This window comes from Solanum verrucosum, unplaced genomic scaffold (assembly GCF_900185275.1).
Source record: "Solanum verrucosum unplaced genomic scaffold, falcon-dt-bn FXZP01000175.1, whole genome shotgun sequence".
In the NCBI taxonomy this organism is placed as follows: domain Eukaryota; kingdom Viridiplantae; phylum Streptophyta; class Magnoliopsida; order Solanales; family Solanaceae; genus Solanum; species Solanum verrucosum.
Genome location: NW_026020399.1, coordinates 18,592 through 43,898, shown reverse-complemented (window position 1 = coordinate 43,898; position 25,307 = coordinate 18,592). Strand labels below are relative to the sequence as shown.

Genomic DNA, 25,307 nt, shown 5'->3' with positions numbered 1-25,307 from the left:
AGTCTTACAAAAAAAATTATTCGCTTAAAAATTCTTCCAAATGAGAAAGGAGATACTAAAATGACGTGTTTGATTTTCTTTCATAGTGAAGACAAAGGGTAATTGTTTTCTTACCTTTAAAAGAAACTGAAGAAGGAGATAAATAAATGTAGTTATATTTATAGTGTCGCCTTTGTTGACATGATAGAGCTCAAGATCCTCAAGAAAGATGACGTCGATACAATTGAGAGAGTTGAAGGAACAATGATTCAGTATTAAAGAAGATGAATAATGTAACGCTTGAGAAAATTTTCGGAGTAAACAAAGTAGAGAAAGATTTAGCCTTTCAAATTCCAACCATGTGGCTTCGGCTGGGTGGGAGTGGGATGACCCATTTTGCAAATCTAAGCGTAAGTAAGTCATTTTTATTTCAGACATGGACATGCTCACTATATATTGGGCCGCTCAACATTTCCTTTGGGCTTCTCACTTTAGTCTCATGTTTTATCAGAAGTTTAGTAGAGGACCAAACTCAAAATAGATTCAAAGTTTCTCATCCACACAACAACAACATTGTACAACATCTTATAATACTAGTTCTAGAAACGTGTGTTGCACGTTTATTCCAAAATATTTCATATAAATTTTATATTTAAAATGACATATTTTATCCGTTTCAAATCTATTGGTATTTACTGAAAATATATGATCATAAGATACATCTTGCCAAAACAAATACTAGTCTAATAAATATAATTCCATAACAATTTGAGATAGATAAAGTTGTTGACTTTCAATTAGTACATACATTTTGTATGATCTTGAAACAAGAAAACATTGATTACATTATTTTTCCAATAATTTGGTGTATATCTTTATTATGATTCAATAAATAAGATTTACTTTTTCTTTGATGAGAGAAGAAATAAGGGGATCATTTAAACTTCATTTGAATGAAATTTGTGGTGTGATTGTACTTTATAACAATAACAAATATCGATCGATTGTACTATTCATGAATTTGAGAATGTACCCTTCCAAAGTGTAATGTACGTGTCTAAATTTAATTTTCAAATAAAATGTTAAATTGAGGTCATGTTGAATTCTACATCATGCCCATTTTAGGTAAATATGACATATTTTCTTATAATATAGAAAGAAAAAACTAATCATATCATCATAAATTCTATAAAGACCACTAACAAAAGTTCATTCATTATGAAATCCAATGTCCATTAAAAAACATCACGAATAAAAAATCAACAATCGATGAACTTTTTTGCCTCTCTATTTCACCCATCGAACGACTATCAAGTACAAGACAACAATACATAAAAAATATATATACAAAATTAACACTTATATAAAATAGATCGTCTAATAAAAAATATTTTAAACCTGCCATGTTCCTTGTAGAGTTGATGCACAACCTCTTCACCAAGACTAGCATCATGGATTAATAGCACCAACTGATTTGGCGTGAGAGCACACCTAAGTCTGTAGGATTTTTCTGTGGTGGCAATGATGATGATGATGATTCAGAAAATGGTGAATCCGGTAGATTCTCTATTCAAAAGTTTTACAAAAAAAATTATTCGCCTAAAAAATCTTCCAAATTAGAAAGGAGACACTAATATGACGTGTTTGTTTTTCTTTCGTAGTGAAAGACAAAGAATAATTGTTTGTTTTTAAGAGATATTGAAGAAGGAGATAAATAAATGTAGTTATATTAATTTATAGTGTTGCCTTTGTTTTGACATGATAGAGCTCAAGATCCTCAAGAAAGATGATTACGATACAATTGAGAGAGTTGAAAAAACAATGATTCAGTATTAAAGAAGATGAATATATAACACTTGAGAAATTTGTCGGAGTAAACAAAGTAAAGAAAGACTTTGCCTTTCAAATTCCAACCACGTGACTTCTGCTGGGTGGGACTGGGCTGACCCGTTTTGACAAATCTAAGCGTAAGTAAGTCTTTATTATTTCAAACACGGATATGCTCACTATATATTGAGCCGCTCAACATTTCTTTTGGGCTTCTCACTTTGGTCTCATGTTTTATCAGAAGTTTAGTAAAGGACCAAACTCAAAATAGACCCAAAGTTTCTCATCCACACAACAACAACATTGTACAACATCACATAATACTAGTTTTGAAAACGTGCGTTGCACGTTTAGCACAAAAAAATAATTTAAATTTTGTATTTAAAATGACATATTTTATTCGTTTTAAATCTATTGGTATTTACTAAAAACAATATGATCATAAAAATACATCTTGACAAAACAAATACTAGTCTAATAAATATAATTCCATTACAATTTGAGATAGATAAATTTGTTGACTTTCAATAAGTACATACATTTTGTATGATCTTGAAACAAGAAAACATTCATTACATTATTTTTCCTAAATAATATGGTGTTTACCTTTATAATGATTCAATAAATAAGAATTACTTTTTCTTTAATGAGAGAAGAATGAAGGGGATCATTTAAACTTAATTTGAATGAAATTTGTGGTGTGATTGTACTTTATAATGATAATAAATATCAATTGCTCTTTCGAATTCAAAAAAAAGAGGGGCGAAGCTCCCGATTGAAGTGGCGAAGGACTATGCTATAGTAAGCAAAAAAGTAGGTTGAGGTTACGAAGTCACTTAGTCGAACTAGAAAACTATAAAGAAAGGGAGGGTAAGGTTACAAAGTAAGATTGTACTATTCATGAATTTGAGAATGCATCCTTCCCTTTCAATTTTGTCCAATTCATCACACAATTATTCATATATTATTTCTAATGTTCAAGAAGTTCACACTAATCAACATGGAATTATACACGTGCAACATACGTGTCAAAATTTATTTTTCAAATAAAATGTTAAATTGAGGTCATGTACAATTCTACATCATGTCCATTTTGGGTAAATATGAATATTTTCTTTTAATATAGATAGAAAAAACTAATCATATCATCATAAATTCTATAAGGACCACTAACAAAAGTTCATTCATTGTGAAATCTAATGCCCATTAAAAAAATATCACAAAAAAAAATCAACGATCATTAATAAACTTTTTTGCCTCTCTATCTCATCCGTCGAACGACTATCAAGTACAAGACAACAATACACATAAAATATATATACAAAATTAAAACTTTTATAAAAGAGATTGTATAATATTTTTTTTTAAACGTGTCATGTACCTTGTAGAGTTGATGCACAACCTCTTCACGAAGACTAGCATCATGGATTAATAGCACCAACTGATTTGGAGTGAGAGCACCTAAGTCATTAGGATTTTCTGTGGTAGCGATGATGACGATGATGCCAATGTTGATTCAGAAAATGGTGAATCTGATAGATTCTCCATTGAAAAGTCTTACAAAACAATTATTCGTTTAAAAAATATTCCAAATGAGAAAAGCGACACTAAAATGACTTTTTGATTTTCTTTCCTAGTGAAAGACAATGAGTAATTGTTTGTTTACCTTTAAAAGAAATTGAAGAAGGAGAAAGATAAATGTAGTTATGTTTATACCGTCGCCTTTGTTGACATGATATAGCTCGAGATCCTCAAGAAAGATGACGGCGATACAATTGAGAGAGTTGCAGGAACAATGATTTAATTCTGGAAACGTGCATTGCACATTTATCCCAAAATATTTCATATAAATTTTGTATTGAAAATGACATATTTTATCCGTTTCAAATCTATTGGTATATACTAAAAAAGTCCACAATTTTTACGATAGAAAGTACATATATCTTCATAATAAAAAGAATACATTCTTAATTATAAAATTGACTAAAAGTGCATAATGTAAAAAATAACTAATTATTGTACAAATACAATATTCAAATAAGTATACTAAAATACCACATGCTAGATTAATGTATACAAAACAACAAATCAGTGTAAATTCTCAATAATAATAATAATAATAATAATAATAAAACAACAAAAAGTTATACAATAACAACAAACAAGAAACATAAACATTAAAAAAAACAAATAAAAAGAGATGAGAAGAGAGCATAGATATTTTTTTTTTCCAATTGTTTCAAGTGTGTACAATATTGTGTCAAATGTCACTATTTATAGAATAAGATTGAAGAACACTTAGAGCTGTTATGAATATGATATTAATCTGTTTGATCATGGATGAGAGGTTTTAACGACCGGGTTCCGTCGTTATAGAAAAGCCAATGGGAAATTTTTTTGGGCCGAAAAACTTTTTCGTAGTGACTTGAAATTTTCCAACCTAGTCTAGATTTGGACGAAATCGGAGTCATTAAGGTGTAGGGAAATATGGTAACAATCGACTGAATTATTTATGATTTTGATTACATGAGTAGTTAGATAAGTCGTTAATGAATCCGTACGACTTTATGGAATTGAATTCGGGTGAGTAGAACTCTTGGAATTGATCTTAGCGTAAACAGTATTTTCAGAGCGTCGTTGATAAAAGGTGTGTTGTGAAATGGGGGTCTTGGAATTATTAAAATAGCTCATTGTTTTGTGCAAGCCACTTTGGCAGTGGTTTTGGTCCCTCTAGCGAGGCCGCTGTAGAGGGGTGAGGACCGCTGTGGCGGGTCAGACGCGACTTAAAGTTGTAAATAAACCCCAAAATGACTTTATTCTGCTCTTTTCGATTTTTAGAGCTAAGGAACGAACCCCAGGCGAATCTTGACAGTTTTCCACCATTCTTGAGGCTAAAGGCAAACTTTTCACTCCCCAAATTCATTTTTCGATCCGTAGAACGTAACAAAATGGGTAATTATCGATGGGGGAGGGTTTTGAATTGGAAACAATAGTGGAAAAAGACCTAGTTTGGGTACTTGGGATCATGGGTATTATCTCGGGTTGTTAGAATTGTTAGTAATCCAGGTAATTAGTGATTGTTTATTGATTCCCGTGTTATTATAATTGTTTGTAGACTAAGATAAGAATAAGCGGAACGAATCCAGAAAGGGAAGGATTATGTTTCTTAGGGTTTTAAGCTTGTTTCGAGGTAGATGATGGTTGTGATTCTATGATTGTGTGATGTATGTTTGTTCTTGCTTCATTATGATACATATATGTATGCGAATGTTGCATTATTGATCACACTTGTTGTAAATGAGATAGATGAATAACTATATACCATGAATCACTTCTTGATTGTATGATTATTGAGAATGTACTTGTGATTGTGATTGTGGTGTGTTGATTGGATCGGATACCGCATTCTGATATACTAATTGGGATCAATTGCCATGTTTCGGCATAATTATGGGATCAGTTGCCACGTTCCAGCATAAACATTGAATCGGGTACCACATTTTGATATGCTAACAGTTTGGGTTTGGGTTCCATGAGAGGACCAATGACTTGTTATAAATGTATATTGTTGTGCATGTGATAATCGATATTATATATGTTCGGTATGTTGCATATTTGTAATGTTGTATTGACTTGCTTATGTTACACTTAGTGGGATAACCGCGTGGTCCTACCAGTACATTGTGGTTGTGTACTGGTACTGCACTTGCTCTTTCTTTGTTGAGTACATGCATCTTCAAACGGCTATTGACAGACCTTGCTTAAAAGATCAGGGTTCGTTCGAATTTAAGGGTGAGCCAATTCTTCCGGGCTGCCATGGGTTCTCTTTCGTCTATGTCTACCATTTCAGACTTAGACTTTACTAGTTAGTAGATTAGTTCTTTAGTTTGGGGTTGTGACCTTTCTTGTTTTAGACTTTGGTTCATTGTTAGATGTTTTGGTACATTGACTATTAGGTTCTAAGTGTATTTTTCCGCATTGTTAGTTGTTAGATCTTTTAGTAGTTTATGGGAACTTCAGTTTTTTAGATATTATTCCTGTTTTCGTATCCTTAAATGCTTTAGTTGCTTGGTTTGGGTTGTAGTAGTGGTTCTCCCACTGGAGGTTTAGTGTGGGTGCCAATCACGACAGTCTGGGTAGTGAAAACGTTGGTATCAGAGCCTAGGTTAGTTGATCTTGATGTACCAAAACGAGTCTAGTAGAGTCTCGCGGAAGGGTACGGGGACACCTTTACTATTCTTCGAGAGGCTATAGGACTTTAGGAAATCTCTCTGTTTTCTCTTGTCTACTTCCGTGCCATAACTTGATTCCCATTGGTATCTGTTGATTCAAATTGGTATCTAACCTCCTTCACTCTTCTATCCGCAGATGGTTAACACTAGATACAACGGTGTCAGGCCTATAGCTCTCGTCAATGCTCCAGCTGAGGAATCTATAGCGAGAGGTCGCGATTGAGGCAGGGGTAGAGAAAGATCTAGGGGTAGAGGCCAAGGAAGAGTGATGCCTGCTAGAGATGGGGTACCGGTCGGAAATGTTCCCCAAAATGAGGCCCTTGATGTGCATCATGACGAGATAGAAGGGGATATTGAGGTTGAAAATGTTGAGGAGGTTGGACAAGTGGAAGAGGTACAGGTTGAGACTACCGATGTTCCTTCCATAGACCCAGTGTTAGCTCGATAGATCATGTCATTCTTGAAAGGGTTGGTTGGTCCTGGAGTGCTTCCTTCTTCTTTAAGAAACTCAAGCTCCCGCTAATCCCTCTGTTGCTAGCACTGCACCTAAGACGGGTGGAACGGGAGGTAATGATGGTTTCTTCCGTCCTTTGTTGGGTTTTGTTATGACTGGTAATGAGCATGAAATGTTGACTAAGTTTTTGAAGCTGAAGCCTCCTGTGTTTCTTGGTTCTGAGAATGAGGATGCTTATGAGTTCATCTTAGATTGTTATGAGAGGCTTCATAAGTTGGGAATTATCCATCAGCATGGGGTTGAGTTTGTGTCCTTTCAACTTTAAGGTGAGGCTAAGCAGTGGTGGAAAGCTTATATGAAATGTAAATCTTCAACTTTACCTCCACTTACTTGGACCCAATTTTATGCTCTGTTTCTAGAGAAGTATGTGCCTAGGACTTTGAGGGATCGCAAGAAGGATGAGTTCATGGCTTTGGAGCAAGGTGGTATGTCTGTGGCTGCTTATGAGGCCAAGTTCCATGCTTTGTCTAGATATGCTACTCAATTGGTTACTATTGAGGAGGAAAGGATCCGTTTATTTATTAGGGGACTAAATTCTGAGTTGCAGGTATTATCTGTCCTTATGACCTCTGCAGGGATGAGCTTTAATGAGGTGACAAATTATGTTAAGAAAGTGAAAGGGGTGAGGCAAGACGGTCAGGCTAAGGCATTGGCAAAAAGGGCCAAAAATTCAGGCAACTTTCAAGGTTCTTATTCCAGAGGTTCAGGGAGACCAACGCTTGTACAAGTAATTACTCGAGAACTCCACCTCATAATTTGATTCTGGATAGCCAAGGAGCCGCACCTTCGGCGGGCAATAGGCCATCTTTTGATCATTCATGTTACAACTGTGGTGGACCTGGGCATATGAGGAGAGATTATCCCCACCCACGCATGATGGATTCCGTACAGTAGCAGACTAAAGCAGTGGTACCTGCGGGAAATGGTAATTATGGTCGAGGGCGTCCACAATGTGGGCGAGCATGTATTCAATGAGGTTGTGGAGGTAGAGGAAATGGGAATATAGGCAGGGGTAATGTGCAACCAGGAAGGGAAGTGGCTCGTCAAGATGACATGGCTCTGTGTTATGCTTTTCCGGGCAAGAATGAGGCAGATGCGTTTGACGCGGTGATCACATGTACTATTCTTGTCTGTGACCAGACGACTAATGTGTTATTTGATCCGGGTTCTACTTATGCTTATGTATCCGTGAGATTTGCCTCAAGGTTTGATATGATTTGTGATATACTTGATGCCCCTATCCATGTTTCTACCCCAGTTGGAGAGTCAGTCATAGTCACCCATGTCTATCGTGCTTGTCCTATTTTATTTATGTGTTTTCATACTTGGGCTGATTTGGTGATTTTGGATATGACTGATTTTGATATAATCTTAGGCATGACTTGGTTGTCCCCCTATTATGTTGTGCTTAATTGTAATACTAAGTCTGTAACTCTAGAAATTCTGGGAAGGGAAAAATTAGAGTGGGAGGGGGTGTACAAGCCTAAGCAAGCTAAAATCATATCCTCCATTCGGGCTAGGAAATTGATAAGGTAGAGTTGTTTGGCTTATTTGACTCATATTAAGGATGTTGAGATTGAGGCTCCATCCATTGGGTCTATACCTGTGGTGTCAGAATTTAGAGAAGTGTTTCCTAATGACTTGCCTGGTATGCCTCCGGATAGAGATATAGACTTTTGCATTGATTTAGAACCTGGTACGCGTCCCATTTCTAACCTTCCATATCACATGGCTCTAGTAGAATTAAGAGAGCTTAATGTTCAAATCCAAGAGCTTTTTGATAAGGGATTTATTCGTCCTAGTTCTTCCCCATGGGGTGCTTCAATTTTGTTTGTTAAGAAAAAAAATGGTAGTATGAGAATATGTAGAGATTACCGGCAATTGAATAAGGTCACTATTCAAAACAAGTATCCTTTGCCTCGAATATATGATCTTTTTGACCAATTGCAAGGTACATCAGTTTTCTCCAAGATTGATCTAAGGTCTGGCTACCATCAGTTGAAAATTAGGCCTGAGGATGTACCCAAAATGACGTTTAGAACTCGCTATGGGCACTATGAGTTTTTGGTTATGTCTTTTGGTTTGACCAATGCGCCTGCAACTTTTATGAGTTTAATGAATGGGGTGTTCAAGCCATTTCTTGATTCTTACGTCATAGTCTTTATTGATGATATTTTGGTCTATTCGAAAAGTGAGGAAGAACATGCCGACTATCTTCACATTGTTTTGGGTGTTCTTGGGAAACAAATGTTGTATGCTAAATTTTCGAAGTGTGAATTTTGGTTGACTTCTGTTGTATTTTTAGGACATGTAGTTTCAAAAGAAGGGGTACTGGTAGATCCTCAAAAGATTGAGGCGGTTAAGAATTGGGTTCGGCCTAGCTCTGTGACGGAAGTTAGGAGTTTTGTTGGGCTCACTAGTTATTATCATTGATTTGTGAAAAAACTTTGCTTCTATTGCCACTCACTTGACTAATTTGACCAAAAAGGAGATACCATTTGAATGGACTGAAAAATGTGAGGAGAGCTTCCAAAAGCTCAAGACTCTCTTGACCACTACGCCTATTCTAGCATTACCGGTTGAAGGTAAAATTTTTATTGTTTCTTGTGATGCTTCACGTTCTGGTTTGGGTGTTGTGTTGATGCATGATAAGAATGTTATAGCTTATGCCTCGCGTCAATTGAAGGTGCATGAGAGGAATTATCCAACACATAATTTGGAGTTGGCAGCAATAATGTTTGCTCTTAAGATATAACGGCATTACCTCTATGGTGTTAAGTGTGAAGTGTTTACTGGTCATCGTAGTTTGCAACATGTGTTCACTCAAAAGGATTTGAATTTGAGACAACGAAGGTGGATGTAGTTACTCAAGGATTATGATGTGACCATTCAATACCATCCGGGGAAGGCTAATATGGTGGCAGACGCTTTGAGTCAAAAAACGGTGAGTATGGGTAGTTTAGCTTGCTTGAGGGTATCTAAGCGACCTTTGGCTAAGGAAATTCAGGCCTTAAAGTCTAAGTTCATGTAGTTGGGCATCTCAGAAAGAGGTGGGGGTGTTAGCTAGCATTGAGGTTAGGGCAACGCTCATTGAGGAGATCAAGGCCAAACAATTTGAGAATGAGAATTTGGAGGAGCTTAGAAAGAAAATTGCGATTGGTAAGGCACAAAAGACCACTCTTGATACGGAAGATGTGCTCAGTTTTAAAGGGAGAATTTGTGTTGCTCGAGTTGATGAATTGATTCTGAAAATGTTGGCAAAATCTCATGGTTCGCGATATTCTATTCATCCAGGTGTGACGAAGATGTGCCGAGACTTGAAGCGAATGTATTGGTGGTCGGGCATGAAGAAGGATATAGCGGAGTTTGTGGCTAAGTGTCAAAATTGCCAACAAGTAAAATATGAGCATCAAAGGCCTGCAGGTTTGCTTCAAAGAATGCCAATTCCGGAATGGAAGTGGGAAATGATAGCCATGGATTTTGTGGTTGGTCTTCCCAAGACTTTGGGGAAGTTTGATTCTATTTGGGTAGTGGTTGATAGGTTGACTAAGTCAGCCCATTTTATTCCGGTGAGAATAGATTATAATGCTGAACAATTGGCTAAAGTTTGATAGTGAGGTTGCATGGGGTGCCCCTCTCTATCATCTCAGACCGTGGTACCCAATTCACATCCAAGTTTTGGAGGAAATTGCATGATGAATTGGGCACGTAACTCACTTTTAGTACTACCTTCCATCCACAGACAGACGGACAGCCAGAGAGGACTATTCAAGTATTAGAAGACATATTGAGGGCATGTGTGATTGATTTTGGAGGGCATTGGGATAAGTTCCTACCTTTGTGTGAATTCTCCTATAATAATAGTTATCACTCCAGCATAGATATGGCACCATTTGAGGCACTCTATGGGAGGGGATGTAGATCACCCATATGATGGTTTGAGGCTAGGGATGTGAAACCATTGGAGGTTGATTTAGTGAAGGATGCTCAAGATAAGGTGAAGAGTATTCAAGCTAAGCTTCTAGCAGCCTAGAGTAGACAGAAGAAGTATGCGGATCATAAGGTAAGAGACATGGCGTTTCAAACCGGTGAAAATGTTCTTCTTAAGGTATCACCCAAGAAAGGTGTGATGAGATCTGGCAAGAAGGGCAAACTAAGTCCGCGATACATTGGTCCCTTTGAGGTTCTCGAGTGTGTAGGACCGGTAACGTATATATTGGCTTTACCTCCTAATCTATCGGGTGTTCATCCGGTCTTTCATGTGTCCATATTGAAGAGATATCATGGTGATGGGGATTACATCATTAAATGAGATTCAATCGTGTTAGACAAAGACCTACAATATGAGGAGGAACCGATTGTAATTCTTGATCGTGATGTGTGCAAGTTGAGGACCAAAGAGATTAAGTCCGTGAAGGTTCAACGGAAGCATAGTCCAATTGAGGAAGCTACTTGGGAAACCGAGAGAGACATCAGAGGCAAGTATCCCCAAATGTTCGTCGATTCAGGTACTACTTCATTCTTTCCTTAGCCTAATTTTTCCTAAGTTTGTCACTCGGGGACGAGTGATGGGTAAATTGGTATCTATTGTAACGATCGGGTTCCGTCGTTATAAAAAAGGCAATGGGGAAAAAAATTGGGCCGGAAAACTTTTTCGTAGTGACTTGAAATTTCCCAACCTAGTTCAGATTTGGACCAAATCAGAGTTATTAAGGTGTAGGGAAATATGGTAACAATCGGCTGAATTATTTATGATTTTGATTACATGAGTAGTTAGATAAGTCATTAAGGAATCCGTACGACTTTACAGAATTGAATTCGGGTGAGTAAAACTCCCGGAATCGATCTTAGCGTAAACGGTATTTTCTGAGCGTCGTTGGTAAAAGGTGTGTTGTGAAATGGGGGTCTTGGAATTATTAAAATAGCTCACTATTTTGTGCAAGCTGCTTTGGCGGTGGTATTGGTCGCTCTGGTGGGGCCGCTGTGGCGGGGTGAGGATCGCTGTGGTGGGCCAGACACGACTTAAAGTCGTAAATAAATTCCAAAACGACTTTATTCTGCACTTTTCAATTTTTAGAGCTAAGGAACGAACTCCAGGCGACTCTTGCATCAAATTTCAAATTCATGCATCGAGAACGGAAAGAAAACAGTCCCTTGGAGTTCTTCTCGTAATACTTATTCCGAGTGTTCATTTCCAAGTGGGTGTAATTGTAATTAAATTGCAAAGAAGCAACACCTGTCGCTGGAAGATTAGAGAGCAAAATGGAAAAATGCATACACCATCGTCGTCCTGGATCCCACACTTGAGTCATATAATTAACATACGTGATGAAGCAAAACGTGTCAATAGATCCCAACAAAAGTAATGACTTAGTCTGATGCTCCGAGAAAAATTCAAGAAGATACATGTCTTCAAAGGACGCAAATTCAATTTATTGTTTCGGAGAGCCAGAATCCAAAGAAATTGATGTAACATACCTCTCTGACATATCTCTTTGGGGACTTCCATGAAACTGTTGGATTTCGCTGATGTCAAGATTTATATCATCTTCATCAGACATTTCAATTTGATCATCTAATGGCGCCAAGGTGAGTACCTTGGGGCAGTTATTTAACATTTTGTCGTACATCTTGTGCGCATCAGTTTTGGTCGGGTATTTAGATTTCTCATCAAAGTTCTGAGGCAACAACAAATTGGATATATCGCTCCTTTGTGGACGCACATGTGCAAGACATGGTGAAAGTATATCTGGCTCACTGAAACCTGGCGAAATAGCCTCAAAAGGACTTGGGTACTTAGTCACAGTGGGTACCTGCCAAAGATTGGCCAAACAACCTTCTTGTGATTTGAGATGTCCTTTGCAGAAGCGAATTAACACTTTCGCAGCGAAGTGTTTCCAATCTACCAATTGTTTGTTCTTGAAAAGCCATTGGTACCACGTCAACGCTTCTCCATCAAGATAAGACAAGGCGAGATATTACTTGTGGTTTTCTGCAATTTCATAGAAGTCAAAGTACTGTTCAGCCTGGAAAAACCATAACTCTGGATTCTCGCCACAGAATCGTTGAAATTCTATTGTGCTAGGTTTACTCGTCGGAAGGTTTCCAACCAACTCGTGTAATATTGAACGAATTTCCGCGAGATCCTTCGACCAAGTGTCCTTCATGACCTTAATTGAATCTTTGATTGTTCGAACTATTTGGTCCTCCTTTGAAGACCTCTGGATGAAAGCACCAATGAAACAAACTCGATTTCCAATACAAACACTGAGATATATAGTTATGGTTGAATACAAATTACAACGTATAATACAAGCAACAAAGTAATAACATACTAATTATAGATATATTAGCATAGAAGAAGGTAACTAGAAGGGGATGAGATACTAGAACAGAGAAAGGGGATGGGAGATAATTGACAACAAAAGCTTCGACATAATTTTCATAACCGTTCTTCTAACTCCTAGTCCTCTTTAACAAATGGTTATTGGGCCTGGATCCCAAATAAAAGCCTCTAAAAGCCCATAGGCTCTTACGGAGTCAGCTTGGTTCACAACAGATGGTGCGTACACAGATCTTATCCTTGTGAAGGTAGATTGTGAAGGTAGAAGGGTTGTTTCCAATAGACCCTCGGCTCAAATAAAGCATAAATATGTCGTGAAAAAAGACATTGACAAAGTTGCAATACAGGAAACTGCTAATAAGATAACTTCATTTCAGCTGAACAAAGCTACCATTCAGTACACAACAAAGCAAAAGTATCAGTCTTAACGAGGCTCAAGAAGTTCTCGAGCTTTTCACAGTTGAACAGTTAACTTAAAATATTATTCCCTCTACTGAGGTCATTATTTGCTGTCTTTTCCTACAGAACAAGTTCACTTCTTTCCCTTTCCCTTGCCCTTTGAACTTGATGCAGAACTTGATGCAGCCTTCTTTGCAATCTTTTTTCTCTCTTCAATTGGTGGAAAATATAGACATCCATAAATATTGAGATGTAGCACCTGCAACATCCACGAAGCTTCGTGGTCATGCTGCAAAGACATACAAAAGTTTACAATTATACACATTAATCTGTAACAGTAGTTGAAAAGATCTATGTTTTTTTATTGATACAAAAGAGATTTATCGATGGTCAGTACTAAACTTACTCTTTGCAACACTAAAGTCACAATTTTTTTTGTAAGAGTAAAGTAACTAACTTTTTGTAACACTAAAGTAACAAGACTAGTTTTTGTAACTGTAAATGAGAGCAGATGAAACTCACAAGAAGAGTGCGCCTAAAGGTGTTGTCAAATAGCTGAGGAGGAATTTGTCTTACGAATGCATCACATGGCCTGCATTGTGAAGGTTGATCAAACAATAAATCCAAGAGAGATATAGTTGATACTTACAGAGAAATCGCAATCATGAAACTTGAACAGCAGGGACGAGAATGTTTACCCGATGGACCTAAATATTTTTGACAGACATACATAACACTGTATCACATATTCTAGATGCAGCAAACAAGGTTTTGGAGAAAGTTTCTCAACCACTCGTCTCAAGACCTGTACTATCGCGAAGAAGCGTTCACGCGTAGCACAACAATAGGTCAGTCCCCTCTCTTGCGTCAGAATATTCATAACTATGAGAGTTGCAACCTGTGGAGGTACAACATTCATTTCATATGAGATCCAAGAAACAGAATATCATCATAAACCGGCAAAGTAATTCAGAAACACTATTAATAAAACAGAATGGACTAACCTTCCGTGACATTTCATCACATACATCCATGCACTTCAGGCACAAAGGAACCACTTCCGATTCCAAGAAGAAATGAAGGGCATGTGATCCATTTGGATCATCAAACTGCACCAGCAAGCAAAATATCAGAATCATGAAGTAGCACTTCCACAAATGGAGAACGCGCGTGTATATCTGTTCAAATGGATGGATACCTTTGTCAGGTCACCGAGAACACCCAAGGTAGTGATCCTCACATGCTCCAAATGCTCATCATCTCCAAAAGGCTTGAGAAATGGATAGAAATAACATGGTATTTTAGCTGCAAAATGAAATTACTAGAAAAGTTAACTGTTTCTTACACTACAGTAAAAATAATTCTTACAGTAACTTGATTCACTCTAACGAGTAGTTTCGCGCGTTAATTTCATTTCAATTGGTGTCATTTCAAGAACTGACATTACCTTTTATGAGGCCCCTTCTTGTTTCTGGGTTATTAGCCAAAACCTGAAGAATATAACCATAAAAATTATATGTTGTGCACACACTTATCGGTTGTCTTACACAAAAATTGCATTACAACTCTTTTACTCTTTCTAAGAAAATGTGTCACAGGAAGTTAAATATGAAGAACATTATACCACAAAAGTTGAAAAAAAAAAAAAAAAAAAACTCAGGTAGGTGTGTTTGGTATGAATGGAAAATATTTCCTAGAAGATGTTTTCTTGGAAAACAAGTTGATTTTTAACTTATTTCTCATGTTTGGTTGGTGAGTGAAAAATATTTTTTGGAAAGTATTTTAATTTCTAGTGTTTGGTTGGTGAGTGAAATATTTTTTGGGAAGTATTTTAATTTCTAGTGTTTGGTTGGTGTTTGAAAAATCTTTTTTTTTTAAAAATCTTTTGTTTTTTTGTCAGAGTGTAGAAAGCACTTTTTAGTAAAATAGAAATTGACCCGAAAATCAAACCCGATATTTGATCCAGAACCAACCTCAACATCCAAATTGAGACACGATCCTAACAACCGATTCGGGATCCGAACTCGACATGCAACCGAGGACCTAAGCTCAACTCCCGACCTAGAACCCGATCCAACACTCAAACCTGGACAAGACCGTGGTGATTGATTCGGGATCCGATCGCGACTTCGGACACTAGATCGAATTCCAAACCGGTACATGATCCTTAATCGAGACTTGAATTCCGAACCTGGACTTGATGATCCTGATCTAGAACCTAACTTCCAAATCGATATCCGACCCCAACATATGACCCCAACGATCGATTCGGGACCCGACCTCGACTCTTAAACTTGAAACCCAACTCCGACACCCGATTCAGGATCCCATCTCAACACTTGGCTCGGAACTCAACCCCTACACCCGACCCAAATTTGATCTCGAATCCTGATTCGAGACTAGACAGCCAAATTAGGATCTGACCCTGAAACACGACCCGACTCTGGATCGACTTTCAAATCAAGACTTGATCCCGACTTCCGACTTGGGATCCAACATCCGAACTGGGATTTGATATTGACACCTGATCCATTACCCGACTTCCAAATCAAAATCTAACCTCGACTCTTGACCTAAGATCCAACTCCGACACCCGACTATGGATCCCACCCTAACTTAGCTCGAGACTCGACTCTAACACCCAATCTCGAATCGTGATTGAGGACCCGACACCCAAATTGGGATCTGACCCCGACCCCATTCCGAGACCACAAAGTTGGATCTCAAATCAAGGTTGAGAGTCAAGAATCGAATCGAGAATTAGGAGTCATATTTCAAATTATATCGGAATTCAGTACCCAAGGATTGAGTTAGGGTGGAAAGTTGAGGTGTGAGGTTGAAAAAAAGTTTTAGAAACTATTTTCTTTACTCTTTGGATGTAAGTCATTTTTCTTAAATTTGAGGAAAAAGTTGATTTGAAAAACATTTAGGAATCGTTTGGTAGAGTGTATAAAAATAATGTTCAATAGAGTGTATAATTAGTAATTCTTGCATTAGTTATGCATACATTACTTCTTACATGTAACAAGTCTTGCGTAATTTACTAGTGCATTGATCATCTCGTGGCTATTGAGAACGAATGAAATCAGATGGCTCTCTTTCTCAATCATTCTGACTTTTTTGTTACTTCAATAGTATAAATTATAACACACTATTTTGATGGTATATTACTGACCTGAAACAAAGCAAGAGCACAACAAACTCGAGTTGCTTCCTTCATAGATAGCATTGAGGGTGAAAACTTGCTATACACTGATGTGACTTCCTGAAATTCATAAAACAAATATTATTACGCGCACATTGACAATTTCTTGCACATCAAAATGCGAGCGTTTGATATGTTTCCGATTAAATTTCACATAATTTAACATGTATGGTATCAAAAATGTTCTCTCTGTCACATCTTAAACTTTTAAACGGGAGGTCTCTAAAATTTCAATCTAAGATTATCCAACAGAATATAAAACTGCAAAACTTAAAAAGAGGTATACCAGCAAAAGCATGTAAACTGTATTGAAGTTGTTCCACAGCAGCAGAGCTAGATTTTTGCATGAATCTTTCTTCTGAAATATATAACAAAAGTCACCAACTCAGAATATGACAATTACTAGCACTTTTAGAGGATTAAAAAAGGACTAAAATTTGTTTTGCCAGATGTTTAAAATGAAGAGTGTTGTTTGTCAGAAATGCTTATCAGTACTTTTGAAGAGTAACAATTTATGTTTAACTAATTAACATGAAAATTAATTTTGATGATATTAGAACAACAATTTGTGCTTAACTTATAAGTTCAGAAGTGTTTTTTATATATAAAAAAAAGGGTCCTCAAATTGGTTATTTTTGCACTTCTTCTTGAATAAAATTTGGTTCTGAGGTCAATCTAACACAAATCAGTAGTTAGATTAGAATATTTCTAAAATTGTCACTCAATTAAGTTTTTTTTATGAGAAAGTCAACTTTCTTTTATATCCGTAGTTCAGTGATTTTGAGGTTATAAAAGAAAATTGAGTGACTTTCAATGAGAAGAATCCTTAGTTGAGTGACTTTGAGGTTCTAAAAGAAGATCAAGTGACTTTCTTTGAGGTTATCGGTTATCGGTTAACCTGTTAAAAAAATCCAGCCTTTAAGAACCGATAACCTAATAATAAAACAGTTAAAGTCTTTTTGTCTGTTTCAGACGCTGATATGCTAACTATCGTGAGCCTCACGTTTTTTCGGGCTTCTCATGTTGGGCACATGTTTTATCACAAGTTTAGCGAGGACCAAACTCAATACTCGATGCTTATCAATTACTTTTAAACCTCTAATCCGAACAGATTCAAAGTGGATGAATTATATGTAAGTTGAAAACAAATTAAATGTATAATTAAAATTGGTAAAGCATAAGATTAATAAATAAATTAAGGAAACAAAATAGCATCCGCGATGTAGTGTTTAGAAAATTTTATTTATGGGAAGATTTTCTCCCAATATATTTATATTTTTCAATATTAGTTTTATAATATGTAGGTTGTTTGGCTAAACTATATTAATAATATGTTTTTAGTATAAAAAAAAATAAAAATAAAAATAAAATAAAAAATAAATTAAGTAAAATGCTAAACCAAATTAGCACTAACTAATAAGAACTTGAAAATAGTATCAACACTTTCTAACTCATCATAAAATACATCTAGACAAAACAAATACTAGTCTAATAAATGTAATTCCATTACAATTTGCGATAGATAGATAGATTTGTTGACTTTCAATTAGTACATACATTTTGTATGATCTTGAAACAAGAAAACATTCATTACATTATTTTTTTCTAAAAATATGGTGTATATTTTTATTATAATTCAATAAATAAGATTTACTTTTTCTTAAATGAGAGAAGAATGAAGGGGATCATTTAAACTTCATTTGAATGAAATTTGTGGTGTGATTGTGCTTTATAACGATAATAAATATCGATTGATTGTACTATTCATAAATTTGAGAATGCATCCTTCCCTTTGATCAATTTTGTCCAATTCATCACACAATTATTCAACAAATATTATTTCTAATGTTTTAAGAAATTTGCACTAATCAACATCGAATTATACACGTGCAACGTATGTGTCAAAATTTGATTTTCAAATAAAATGTTAAATTGGGGTCATGTTGAATTCTACATCATGCACATTGTGGGTAAATATGACATATTTTCTTAAAATATAGAAAGAGAAACTAATCATGTCATCATAATTTCTATAAAGACCACTAACAAAAGTTCATTAATTGTGAAATCTAATGTCAAATTAAAAAACATCACGAAAAAAAATCAACGATCGATGAACTTTTTTGCCTCTCTATCTCACCCATCAAACGACTATCAAGTAGAAAACAACAATACATAACAAACATATATACAACATTAATTAACACTTACATAAAATAGATTGTATAATAAAAAGTATTTTAAAAATTAAACGTGCCATATACCTCGTAGAGGTGATGCATGACCTCTTCACGAAGACTAGCATCATGGATCAATAGCACCAACTGATTTGGAGTGAGAGCACCCAAGTCATTAGGATTTTTCTGTGATGGCGATGGTGACGATGATCCCAATGTTGATTCAGAAAATGGTGACTCTGGTAGATTCTCCATTGAAAAGTCTTACAAAAAAAAATAATTCATTAAAAGGAACTTCCAAATGAGAAAGAAGACACTAAAATGACGCTTTGATTTTATTTCCTAGTGAAAGACAAAGAATAATTGTTTGTTTACCTTTAAGAGAAATTGAAATTAGAGATGGATAAATGTAGTTATATTTGTAGCTTCGCCTTTGTTGACATGATGAAGATGACGATGAACAATTGAGAGCGTTGAAGAAACAGTGATTCAGTAGTAAAGAAGATGAATGGCGTAACACTCTAAGAACTTTGTCGGAGTAAACAAAGTAAAATAAGACCCTGCCTTCCAAATGCCAACCACGTGGCTTCGGCTGGGTGGGACTGGACTGACCCGTTTTGACAAACTATCTTGGGCCGCTCAACATTTCTTTTGGGCTTCTCACTTTGTATTCATAATATAAATGATACTTCATAAATAGGATTCCTTTTTACACTCTTCTAGAATAAATTTTCATATGTGGTTACAACACTTCTAATGTCTTTTGGCAAAAAATAAAAGATATGATTTTTTTAGGAGTAGAACTACAATTACCCTTCCACTCAAGCCCAGACATCCCTGACATAGATATGAAAATTATCTTGGCATGATTGTCAAAAATAACATTGTATGAAGACAACCAAATCATCCCCAAAATGACATCAAAATCAACCATGTCAAAGATCACCAAGTCTTTCAAGATTTTATACCCCATAAAATTCGCCATACAAAAATAATACTCTATCAACAATCACAAAATCCCCCAAAGGTATAGAAATATAAATATGAACATCAAGTGATTCACAAATCATACCAAAACCCACAACAAAATAAATAGGCACATATGAAAAGGTGAATCGGGGTTAAACAAGGATGTATCCATTCAATCATAGACTAGAATAATACCTGTGGTCACTACATCAGACACTTCTTCCTCATGTGTGCCCGAAAAAAACCCAGAGAAGTGAGTCTGACCTCCTGCCTACGAATTGCCTCAACTGAGCTAATTATTGCTGGCCTGACCATCATCTCGAATAGGATGGGTACCATCTCTATCTGCTGTGTAACCACCCCATCCACTAGCTGAAAAGTGACAAACTCCATCCCATATCTCTTCCTCTCCCATCTTATGAAGCTTCTCATGACAATCAATGATAAACTCGCTTCATTTTAGTGAACCTCCAAAATAGATCATGCCCATCTCCAATCATTGTTGATCCAATCATCGGTCTAAAAAACACCTTTTTAAAAAAATCTTGTCCATCTGTAGAGCCATAACCACATGCTTAACTCCTGGATACTGCCTTGTGGGAATTGTAAGTGTCGCCCCAGTCTCTTTCAAACTACCCAGCAAAGTTATCACATGATTTAACATATCTAGCGAAGTTGGAATGGGTGCAACATTTTCCTAGAATGGTGCCTATGTCTCCACTTCCGCTTTTCAGGAGCCTCTAAAGGTGCGAGAGTCTCTGATCTGTTTCATATTTGTCCATGGATATGGTTGCTTCTCATTTCCTACCCCGAAAGCCTCCTCTAACACATCTCTATCATGAGATATGACCACAATGGTAGGATCAGATGTCTTAGATTTGGATTCTCCCAAATATGTCCTCGCCATTTCTAAGAAAAAAAAGTGAAAAATTTAGATATATACTTGAATTGCCAAATACCAATTGGAATAAAAAATGATGGTACGAAGGAAAGAAGGAATTCGGTTTTCCTCACATGCTCTACCACTTCCTGAAAAGTCTTCCCAAAAGACACTATCAGGAGTGCTGCTAACTAAAGTCCCACATTCAGACCTTTGACGAATCATCTGATCCTCTCATCCCCTATTATGTATTATGGCCTCAACAACTGTCATAGATCTAGCTTCTCCTGATTATGTTCTCACCATTTCTAAGAGAAAAGCGTGAAAGAGTTAGATATCCATTTGGATTATCAGATACCAATTGGAATCAAGTAATAACATAAAGAAAAGAAAAAAATGAGTTTTCTTAACGTCTTGTAGCCTCTCGTAGAGCAGAACATATGTCTATGTACCATTCCATTGGACTTTATGAGACATGTTCTTGTACATTGAGTTCGACAAACCTAAAATTATGATATCAATTTTGTCATGATCTAAACTGCCGTGATTGATATCCACACTAACCCCAAGTAGGCGAACCATATCTTACCAACTAATCATATTTTAAAGCATTAAGGCATGCTTTGAGATATCTTAGCCGGTCAATTGAGTTGATTTTCCAAATGTTGGATCTACACCAACCAATTAAGTCAGTTTTTAATCATTTCGGTTTTGTAAATTTTGTTGGGTTACGATTTATTAGATTTTTGTTGGTTTTGTCATGTTTTTCGATCTATTAATTTTTTGTCCATTTTATAAAATATATGATGATATACTTTCAAGCACATATTAAGTTAACTATATTTCAACATAAAATTACCAAATCAATTACTCTTTAAGAAAATAATAAAATAATATATATTTAATCAAGTTACATATATACATATTTCCAAAAAATTGTATGTATTTTGTCCAAAAATTTAGTAATTCGTAAAGAATAAATTAAAAGTGCTTAGCAAATTACCAGAAGTTTTAATGACAATAAAGAAGTTTTTGAGCTTTTTGTTAGTGTTTGCTTTGATTTTCTATCATTAGTTATTTGAATTACCTTTTTGTGGAAAAGATCTCTTCCACATTTGGTTAATCTTTTTCTTAGAAAAGTTTTAGACTTCATAACACAATAACATCCTAATGAAGTCGCTAAGAAATTTTATTTAAGGCTATATTATTCTTTCAATTGATTTTATGCATTTTACTAATAGTTTTTCAATATGCAGGTCACGACCAAATTATATTAAAGTAGCAACCAAGTGGTATCAAGTCAACGATTGACAAGGTCGAAGACTGATTAGAAGTAGGTTCAGATCAAGTAGAAAACGATTTGATGATAGTGAATTGAAGAGTTTTTTTGCAAAAAAAAAAAAAGGCCTGAAATACTATGTACATGTGGAGATAAAATTTCAACTATATTTTCAATTATCTTTCTACTCCATCTTTAAAAATAAGAATTATTTTTCAACTCATGCCTACTTTAACACCAGAGCTCCTACAAACTTTGTGAAATACCTAGAGAAGAGGAGATCAAGAAGCTATTGTTTAAACTTAATGCTGAGAGTTCATGTGGACCTGATGGAATTATAAACCTGTTTCTACCAGGAATGTTAGAGTATTGTGGGTACTGATGTTATTAAGGTGGTGCATGCCTTTTTTCAAGGTTCTACATTACCAAAGTCTATTACTCATACAAATTTGATCCTATTACCAAAAAAAAGATATCATTCGATCCTTTTCTGATTTTAGACCAATTAGTTTGAGTAATTTTACTAACAAAGTTATTTCTAGACTGATTCATGACAGGTTAGAAGGGTTGTTACCTTCTTTAATCTCTCCTCATCAGTATGGTTTTGATAAAGGCATGAGAATTACTGAAAATGTGTTACTGGCCTAAGAAATTATTGCTGATATCAGAAAAAGAGGTAAACCTACTAATGTGGTAATTAAATTAGAAATGACAGTGCCTACGATAGACTTGATTGGAGATTTTTTTATGAAAGTTATAGAAAAGATGGGCACATGGATTTTTTCACTGTACTAGAGGGTAAAGCAAGGAAACCCTCTATCCCCCGCTTTATTTATTTTGACTGCTGAGGTGCTATCCAAAGCTCGTAATCACTTGTTTTATAATCATGAGTTTAAGAGGTATGGATTACCTAAGTGGAGTAATCAAATCAATCATTTGGCCTATGTAGATGATACTATTATTTTTACTAATGCTGATAAAAGATCTCTGTAATTAATAATGAAAACTCTTACTCTTTATGAATCTCAGTCTGGTCAACTGATAAATAAAGCAAAGAGTTTCTTTCATATAATTAGTAAGGTTTCTCATTCTGTGGTTCAAGAAATGAAGGATGTTACTGGTTTTCTGAGAGGCAGTTTTCCCGTGATGTATTTAGGATGTCCTATTAGACATGCTAAAAAGAAGAAGGTTCATTTCTCTGAACTCATCAAAAGATTAGACCAAACTACAGGTTTGGAAAGGGAAGTTACTCTCTTTTGGAGGTAAGGTAGTGTCAATTAAATATGTGTTTCAAAGTATCCCCATATACCTGTTGTTATCAGTTACGAGTCCTTCAAAATGTGTTATACATGATATTCACAGAATATTTGCAAAGTTCTTGTGGAATTTCAAGGAAGAGGGCAGAGCTACGCATTGGATTGGATGGAATGATATTTTTCTCCCTAAAGCAGAAGGCGGTCTGGGTTTTAAATCCCTGTTTGATATTTCCAAGGCTTTATTTGCTAAATTGTGGTGAAATTTTAGGAATCACAATACTCTTTGGTTCAGTTTTATGTGGAAAAAGTATTGCAAGAGACATAATCCACAGATAGTGGAATGGAGAGGGGGTTCCCAAGTCTGGAAGTTGATGTTAATAGCTAGGAACTATTTTGACCAAGAAATTTGGTGGGAACCTAGAGCTGGGCAAATCAGTGTTTTGTTTGATAACTGGACTTAACTAGGTCCTTTGTATTTTCATCTTCCTATTGATCAAGTTTAGAAACACTTTGAGGAGGTACATCAGCTTATTGATGAGAAGGGTTGGAATATTGACATGCTACATGATAATTTTTCAAAGGAGGTGTGTTCTCATATTCAAAAAGCTTTGGGTAGAGGGCAAATATTAGATGAAAGAGATAAAGCCTAGTGGATGCCTACAGAAAATGATAAATTCACAGTTGGTAGTTTCTGGGAACTAGTTAGACAAAGACAAGAGAGGAAGGAGAACATAATGCAAATCTGGGAGAAAGGTATTCCTTTCAAAATTTCTTTTATGTTGTGGAGGTTGTGGCATATGAGGATACCTATATGGGAAGTTCTTGTAAGAATGAAGATCACTAATGAAGTTGAATGTTGTTGTTGTGATACTAGAGTTCCAGAAATTGTTGATCATCTTTTTATTCTTTTTATTCAATGTTCTATGTCCAAGAGTGTCTGGAAACTGTTTGCAGAAGCTGCTGGAATACGAGGAATCCTAATACAACTTAGACAAGTCATGGTTCATGGTGGAATGCTACTTGCTGCTCAAAATTAAGACCCTTGCTTAAGACAATCCATTCTTTCATTATTTGGTCAATTTGGAAGAGGAAAAATGTTATTAGAAACGGTGGTTCTATGTCAAAACATGCTTTAATACTAGGTGTGAATAGAATGATTCACTTGTTGGTTAAGGTCAGATATCCATGCCTGAAGGAAATACCTAATACTTGGCCACTGATTATTAAACATTTGGAAGAGTATACTCCTTTAAATTGCTTCAAAGTGGTGACCTGGAAACTACGGTCTCGGGGGATTTTTAAATGTAATACTGATGGGTGTAGCAAAGGAAATCCTGGTCTTAGTGTAGTAGCATTTTGTATTAGGAATGATGAAGGTGATCTGGTATATGCCGAAGAAAATAAAATAGGGTAAGCTTCAACAATCGAAACTGAAATGAAAGCAGTGATACTGGGTCTAGAGTACTGTGTTCAAAAGTATTTACCATTAACTAAAGAAATTGATTCATTGTTTACTAAAACAATCCTAGATGGAGTTTGAGATGTTCCTTGGATTGTTACTATGGATGTGAAAAGCATAAAAGTTCCAATGCACAGTAGGAATGTGGAGGTGATTCACACATTCAGAGAAGGGAATAAACTAGCTGATTTTTTAACTAACAATGCTATTCATTTTGTAGGTATAGATACAAAGAGATATTTCCACATACATGAGTTACCAAAAAGAGCACAAGCCATCATTCAAATGGAAAAGAATCAAATCCCGAATTTGAGAATAAAAAAGATGCAAAACAAAGGCTTTACCACAAATGCACATAATACAAGCTGATACGCAGGGCATGACATGAACAACAACAAGGACACAAATTCAGGACAAAGGATATTACATTACAACAACAAGAAATTAAAATCACTCTCGGAGCTCTATAAAGTGTTGAGTATGTTAATTTATGTTATAAGATCGAGATTAGGGTGCTTACCTCTCTAGATCTAAAATCATATATGGCGGTATTAGCTTCGTTGGAGCTCATCTCGATGAGATACGGAGGAAGATGCTCTAAAATTGATGATGAGCTGAAATGGACGTCTAAACGAATCTTTCCATAGAGTAATTTGTGTGAGGTCGTCTTCATCTTGCAGCTCTATCTCAGCTAAGATTTTCACTCATCAAGGTGAAGAAGTCTTCCTAGGTGTTGAATTATGGCGACAGTGAGAGATTTTGACGTATAAGTGATTCACTCCGAAGTT

The 25,307-nt window shown here is 35.8% G+C and overlaps 1 protein-coding gene and 1 pseudogene across 1 annotated transcript; both read right to left on the bottom strand.

Annotated features, from left to right (window-relative positions):
• Positions 1-11,984: 11,984 nt before the first annotated feature.
• On the bottom strand, positions 11,985-12,989 carry LOC125839698 (uncharacterized; annotated as a pseudogene).
• Positions 12,990-13,292: 303 nt separating this feature from the next.
• On the bottom strand, positions 13,293-18,931 carry LOC125839723 (uncharacterized). Its single transcript, XM_049518710.1, has 9 exons — positions 18,764-18,931; positions 16,786-16,857; positions 16,470-16,559; positions 14,742-14,784; positions 14,493-14,599; positions 14,299-14,403; positions 13,993-14,192; positions 13,817-13,886; positions 13,293-13,583 (listed from the first exon to the last, which is right to left on the bottom strand). The coding sequence occupies exons 1-9, from the start codon at positions 18,929-18,931 to the stop codon at positions 13,428-13,430; spliced, it is 1,011 nt and encodes a 336-aa protein (XP_049374667.1). The 3' UTR covers positions 13,293-13,427.
• Between the last annotated feature and the right edge of the window lie 6,376 nt (positions 18,932-25,307).

What these genes read in the sequence shown, in the direction of transcription:
- LOC125839723 (XM_049518710.1), bottom strand. Translation starts at nt 18,931, where the DNA reads ATGGAGAATCTACCAGAGTCACCATTTTCTGAATCAACATTGGGATCA. An exon ending in GTGATGAAATGTCACGGAAG is followed by an intron (nt 14,193 to 14,298) that starts GTTAGTCCATTC and finishes GTACCTCCACAG; the next exon opens with GTTGCAACTCTCATAGTTAT. An exon ending in AAAATATTTAGGTCCATCGG is followed by an intron (nt 13,887 to 13,992) that starts GTAAACATTCTC and finishes TTCACAATGCAG; the next exon opens with GCCATGTGATGCATTCGTAA.